The following is a 7,500-nucleotide window of genomic DNA, read 5'->3' on the forward strand; positions in this document are numbered from 1 at the left end:
TGTTTGAAGTGCATTGATTAGAGTAGAGATAGAGAGTGAGATATTGTATATAGTTATAGTGAAGGATTTAGAGTGGGTTATATTTGTGGTGTGTTAATTTCTTTTTCTTCGAGAGATAGGAGTTGATATATTTATTGTATATATAGTCCATATATTTTAGATTTAAATTATATATATACTTATTTACATATATATATATATATTATATATATATATAGATATATATTTATTAGATACTAATTATTTTTTTATATATATATATATATTTATTATTGTTATATATATATGTTGTTTTGTTTTTTTTATATATATATATATATATATATAGTTCTTTAATAAGTATATATAGATGTTAGATAATGTATATATTATATGCATTTATAAAGATATCTAGTTCTATATCTAGACATCACACAACACACACACACAACCAAACATTATATATATATATATATAAATAATAATATTCTATATATTTATATATATATAATATATATATATATATATATATATATATACATACAACATATATTCTTCCTATCTATCAATCTATCTATTATCAATCTATCTATCTATTATTATCTATCATATATACTTATTATATATATATATAATATATATATATATATATATATATATATATATATATATATCTATACACACAGAGACACTACCCACACCCACACCTACATACACACACCACACACACACAAACACACACACACACACTCATAAATATATATTATATATATATACTATATATATATATATATATATATATATCTATTGATATATATATATATGTGTGTGTGTGTGTGTGTGTGTGTGGTGTGTGTGTGTGTGTATGTATATATATATTTCTATATATATATATATATATATATATATAAAATATATATATATACACACTACACACACACACCACACGCTCAAACTCACAAACACAAGCACAAGCACACAACACACACACAACACAACACACACCACACACATATAATATTTTATATTATATTATTTTTTTTTATATTTATATATATATCTAGTACACATATATATTTATATATATAATATATTATATATATAACTATATATACTATATAAATATCTATATATAATAATATATTAAAACACAACCAAACAACACCAAATACACACACACACACACATTGATCCTATATCCTGTAAAATATTCCCACTCTCCCCAGAGCAGAACGGCACACAAGAGACTCCCCCTCTCTCGCACCGTCGCCATGTCGCTCTCCCTGGGCACTGTGCTTTCCACCCTCGAGCCGGATCAGGATTCTCAGGGCGGGAGTAAAGGATACACACAAGAGGATGCCAAGAAACCACAGGAACTCCTTGATCCTGTATCCTTGCCCTGGTGTTCTTCTTTTCTTTTCTTTCTATTTTCTTTTTCTTTCTTCTTGCACTTCTTTTTCTTCTTTTCTTATTTCCTCTGTCTCTTTCTTCTTTTCTTTCTTCTCTCTTATTTTCTTCTTTCATTCGAGTCTCGCTCTTATTGATGATGTAGACAGTGGAGGTAAGATTTATTTATTTTCATTATTATCGATTTCTTTAATTCCTATTATTATTATTATTTTTTTTTATAGATTATGGTTTGGTAGGTTTATAGGAAAAGTTAATTTTATTGTTTTAGGATGGTTGTTTGCACAGGATGTTTTGTTCCATAGTAAAACAGAACACTTTCGTAATGAAAAGAAAAAATACTTAATCATTAATAATATTAGATTGATATGATTCTTCTAATCATAAACATATAAAAACACAAATACACACAAATCAACAAATTCAATCACAGGGAATATCTACCAACAAAAAGGGAAAGAAGATAAAAGAAAAAGAAAGACAACAACAAAAAACTCTACGCACACGCAACCCAAGGTACACTATCTCTTACCACTTCCACCCCTCCCGTACTTTCCAGACGCGCCCAAGGAGTGGTGGGGAGCTAGACACACACTATGTTTCCTGGGGTTCATAGGTTTCACGTCAGTCTACGCCATGCGAGTGAACCTCTCTGTTGCCATCGTTGCCATGGTGAAAACGGAGGTTGAGGGTGGCAACGGCTCAACAGGGACTAACAACAGTGAGGTTGTGTGTCCGTTGCCTGACGATTACGATCCGGCGACCGATGCGAATGAGGTGAGGCTTTGATGAGGTTTCATGTAATAACAACAATGATGATGAAAGAGAATGGGAGACGGGGGTATTAAGGGGGGGCTTTTGGGGGGGGGGGGGGGGGGGGGGGGGGGAAGGATGAACCAGGATCGAATGTTGGGATATGTAAAAGAATAAATAGATAAGTGAATAAAGATAATGAGTGAATATATGTATGGATAAGATAATGAGTGAATATATGTATGGATAAGATAATGAATAAATGAATAAATGAATAAAAGTATAATGAATAGATGAATAAATAAGATTATGAATAAATGAACAAATGAATAAAAATATAATGAATAGATAAAAGAATAAGATAATGAAAATATGAATGAATAAGCCAATGAATAAATGAAAGGATGAATGAATGAATATACAAATGTATGAACGAATAGATAGATAGATGAAAGAATAGATAAATGAATAAACGAATGAACAAATAAATCACTATTTATATATAAAGCTAAAATGAATACAAAAATAAATAGATAGATCAACAAATAAATAAAAAAGAATGAAAAAAAAAATAAAAACATAACACCCCAAACACACACATACAAAGAGAAAGAAAACCGAGATTTATCCCTCCTCCTGCAGGACGGAGAATTCGAATGGAGCGGAACAACCCAAGGCTTAATCCTCGGCTGCTTCTTCTACGGGTACCTCCTGACGAACATCCTGGGCGGGAGGGCGGCCGAGTACCTGGGCGGCAAGCTGGTTTTTGGTCTCGGGGTCGTGATCACAGCGATCCTGACGATCGTGTCGCCCTTCTGTGCTAGGATCTCCACCGGGCTCTTCATCGCTGTGAGAGTTCTGGAGGGCATGGCGGAGGTGCGTGTGCTCGAGTTCAAGATGGAGATTTGGTCCGGTTTTTATTTATTTTATTTATTTATTTTTTATTATTATTATTATTATTTTGGGCTTTCTTTGTTTCTTTGTTTTTGGATTGAGATTTGAGTTTTTGGACGTTTTTCTTTCTTTGGTTTTGACTTGAACTTTGAGTTTGGATCTATTTTTTTTTCTTTTTTTTGGTTTTCGAGTTGATATTTGAATTTTGGGCGTTTCTTCCTCCTTTGTTCTAGATGAGTTTTTAAGTTGTGCTTTTGTGTCATAGTTTCTGTCTCTTATCACATTTTTTGGGGGAGGTAATTTCTTTCTTTTCCAACGTATCTACGTGTCTAATTTTGTGAGGATTCTTAAGGGAAGTTGAAAATAATGAGTTGAGGATTTATTTCTTTTTTGTTTTTTCTTTCCTTTTTGCTTTGCTTTCATTGTTATTGTGTTTTATTTTTTGGTATCATTTTCAATATCGGGAACTTTTTTTTTTTTGCTCATTCTGTTATTATTTGGGCCTCTTGTTGGGGGGGGAGGGGGTGGAGGAGAAAGCTATTTTATTGTTTTTGAGTCTTTTTCTACGTTTCATCATCTGTCTCTACTTTCTTCTCTATTTCTGTCTCTCTCTCTGATTCTGGGGGGAGCGGGAGAGGAGAAAGGGGGGGGGGGTACGGTTGGAAATATACTATTATGTTCCCCTCACCCCTTTTATTTTCAGCGTTTTGGTTTTTATTGATTATTTGCTATTCCCATGTTTATTATTATTATTATTATTATTGTTATTGTTGTTGTTATTGTTCTTCTTCTTCTTCTTCTTCTTATTATTATTATTACTATTATTATTATTATTATCATTATTATTCTAGTCATCTCCTTTGTGTTGATTTTGTCTTGATTTCTTATTCCTTTTCGCTCGCAAATATAAATAAGAAAACAATGAATGAAAAAAAAGGAAAGCATCTAAATTCATATCTGTATCTGTCTGTCTCTCTCTATTACGCACACACACACACATGCATATGTATATATATATACATATGTATGTATATATATGTATATATATATATATATATATATATATATATATATATATATATATATATACATATGTATATATAACTTGCAAAACACTCTTCCGTGTTGATGAATGGCAGATAAACCCACTATACACAAAATAGATTTATTGAAAATGAGACAACAGTTTCAATATCCATCTATATCCCATCTTCAGATCTGAGGAGAAGAACAAGAGGATATAGAAAAATGTAAAGGGGGGAGTAACACGGTACAAGAAAGTCAAGCAATGACAGGAGAACGGAAACAGAGGCACATTCTCCGATCGTTACCTTACGCCGGACACCCTTCACACAGACCGCCGGACCCAATGACCTGATATGACCTGTCCCGGTTCCGTTCGCTGGTCCGCCCCTGCCTCCGTTTCCGTTCTCCTGTCCTCGCTTGACTTTCTTGTACCGTGTTACTCCCCCCTTTATCCTTTTATATACCCTCTTGCTCTCCTCCTCTTCAGACCTGAAGATGGGATCCAGATGGATCTTGAAACTGTCGTCTCATTTTCAATAAATCTAGTTTGTGTACAGTGGGTTTATCTGCCATATATATATATATATATATATATATATATATATATATATATATATATATATATATATATATTAAAAAGAACAAAAAAGAAACTATGAAAAACATCTAAATCTACATCTGTTTATCTCTCTACCCATCTCTCTCAGGGCGTGACTTTCCCGGCGATGAACTCCCTCCTTCCCTTCTGGATCCCCCCTCTCGAGAGAGCCAAGTTCACGACACTTGTTTTTTCAGGCAAGTGATACATGTAGTGTGATTTGTTTTAGAACTGCACACACGCACACACACAGACACACACACACACACACACACACACACACACACGCATACACACACAAACACACACACACAAAATACTAATTATCAACACAATTTTCATCAGGTGCACAGTTTGGCACCGTGGTAACGATGCCAGTGAGCGGGTGGTTGTGCGACAGCGGCTTCCTGGGAGGATGGCCGTCCGTATTTTACGTGTTTGGAGTGCTTGGAGCCCTCTGGGGCGTGGCCTGGTTTCTGCTTATAAGTGATCACCCATCTAAGCACCCGAGGATCTCTTCAGCCGAGAAAAACTACATCATGAAACACTGTTGCGTAAAAGGGAAGAAGGTAGGAAGACCGCTTTGGATTTAGAGGAGTTACTCCTGGAGAGAAATGTTGTGGAACGTTTTCTTTGGATGTGCTTGATTAAGAAGAGTTTTATTATAGGATGATAACTGATCATATAATGATGATGCAATAACGTAACGAAAACATGAAGAATTATAAACAGTCAGAAAATAAACGAAAGGGATCATGACCCTCAGTGAATCTAACCAGCCGATCTAATAGGATCTAACCCGAAAGACGTAATAGGATCTAACCCGAAAGACGTAATAGGATCTAACCAGAAAGACGTAAGTACAAATGCTCATTCGAAATGTCCATCTTCCTTTCCCAGGCCACGCCCATCCCCTGGAAAGCTATACTGACGTCAGCTCCGGTTTGGGGCATCATGATTATACACTTCGGCCAAAATTGGGGCTTCTATACTCTCTTGACTGAGTTGCCAACATATCTGAAGAATATTCAACATTTCGACATGAAAAGCGTGAGTGTTTTGTTTTACTGGGTATATGTGGGTACAGCTAAATATACGTGGTTAATAGCAGTAGTCATTAGCTCAAGCTATTTAACATATCTATATTGCAGAACGGGGTGATATCTTCACTTCCCTATTTAGTTATGTGGATCTTCAGCCTCCTGTTTAGCTCCCTCATGGACAAACTCCTCTCCGCTGGCAAACTGACGACTCTCAACGTCAGACGACTGGCCATGACTATAGGTTAGTATCACGGAGTACCTGTGACCTTTGAGGGGGGACTTCGCTATGATATTTCTGACAATTTAGATTTTTAAGAGATGTTGAGATATTGAAATGTATGTTCAAATTTGTCAAAAAAGGAAAAAAAAAGGATAAAATTAGATATATTCATTACCCGAGGTAAGTAGCTGTTGCCCAAATCTACTTCGGTGTTGACATGTTTTATTTCGTCTTCCTTTTTCTTGTTATGTACGTAGAGTAACTTTTCTCTTTTTAGTGAAATTTGCCTGGTATCTGATAAGTTTTTCGAATCGAGATACGCTACTATATATAAAAGTATAAACATATTTTGCATTTTCTTACAATATATATATATATATATATATATACATATACATATATGAATACATATACATATATACATAATAACAACAGACACTACCACTTCATTAACTCCGCCAGGTGTCTACGCCCCGACTCTGGGACTGATAGCCATGTGCTTCGTGAACTGCGACGCCGTGCTGGCCCGCTCCGCCCCCTTCCCTCCCAGCTCTCTTCTTCCCTCCTTGGTGCCTCTGTGCATTGATCCGTGGGGGTCTACAACGGCGCCGTTATCTACTCGGGCTACATGCTGCGCGCTCCCACCCCTAATGGACCTGGCTCCCCTAATCTCGGCCGGACACCTTGATGGGTATCTCCACCAACACCACTGTGGCCACGCATCCCGGGATTTCGCGGCGCCACGCTCAGCTCTCTAACGGGGCTAGAAGATACCGACGGCAATGTACGTGGGTCTTGTGTGTGTGTGTGTGCCGTGTGGGGGGGGGGCGAGGGAGGGGGGGTAGCGGGGGGTAGGGTTTTTGACTAGTCCCGGGATGGTCTGGCCGTGCGACGAGATGTGGGAGGGGTAGAGGAGGGGATATTCACCGACATACTAATCTAGGGGGGGCTTGCCAGTGGTTGGGATCATGGGTTGAAATTTTGGTTGTTGGATTAATCTGTTAGTCCATGTTATGTTGTTATGTTTTTTTTCGTTTTTTTTTTTTTTTTATTTAGTCTAATTCACTTATCCTGTCTCTCCTCCTCATCATCAACATCGTTCAATCATCATTCTATCGCCCCTATCATCATTATAACCTAGAATATCATTGAAATCGTTATTATTATCCCTTCATTTCCGATCACTCTCTCGATATCCCTCGCCTGATTTCCTTTTCGAGAATAAATTGGTGAGGTTGGAGGGGACCGTGCACTTCTATGTCTCTTCGGGGTCTATTTCGTCACCTGAACTCAGTCTATCCTGATCTCGACTCCACGACTCGGAGACTTCCAGACCTCAGGATAACTAGACTGTAAAGTGGATGACTGATGTCGAGAGGCTTTGACGGACATGTCGAGTGGGTGATGTCGAGGTTTAGGTGAGTTGTGTGTCAAAGAGGTGCGGTCTTAGACCTGTATAGGAAAGTGAACGAGAGAGATTTATTTATTTATTTATTAATTAGTTATTATTATATTATTTTTGGGGGGCGGGTGGGAAACAGGTGTGACTCCGCGTGCGTAGCGGGCGAGACCCGCTAAGG

At 36.7% G+C, this 7,500-nt stretch overlaps 1 protein-coding gene across 1 annotated transcript in view; it reads left to right on the forward strand.

Annotated features, from left to right (window-relative positions):
- The first annotated feature begins 1,508 nt into the window (after positions 1-1,508).
- LOC122243738 (sialin) overlaps positions 1,509-7,500 on the forward strand; it is a 9,047-nt gene continuing 3,055 nt past the window's right edge. The window contains exons 1-7 of the mRNA XM_086531881.1: positions 1,509-1,540; positions 1,946-2,163; positions 2,782-3,015; positions 4,767-4,854; positions 5,003-5,226; positions 5,558-5,707; positions 5,809-5,941. Of these exons, the coding sequence (XP_086388007.1) occupies positions 2,023-2,163; positions 2,782-3,015; positions 4,767-4,854; positions 5,003-5,226; positions 5,558-5,707; positions 5,809-5,941 (970 nt within the window). The 5' untranslated portion in view covers positions 1,509-1,540; positions 1,946-2,022. The remainder of the gene's footprint in view (positions 1,541-1,945; positions 2,164-2,781; positions 3,016-4,766; positions 4,855-5,002; positions 5,227-5,557; positions 5,708-5,808; positions 5,942-7,500) is intronic.

The sequence above is a fragment of the Penaeus japonicus genome, unplaced genomic scaffold, assembly GCF_977035675.1.
Source record: "Penaeus japonicus unplaced genomic scaffold, GWHDUDI00000001_assembly GWHDUDI00000036, whole genome shotgun sequence".
Classification (NCBI taxonomy): Eukaryota; Metazoa; Arthropoda; class Malacostraca; order Decapoda; family Penaeidae; genus Penaeus; species Penaeus japonicus.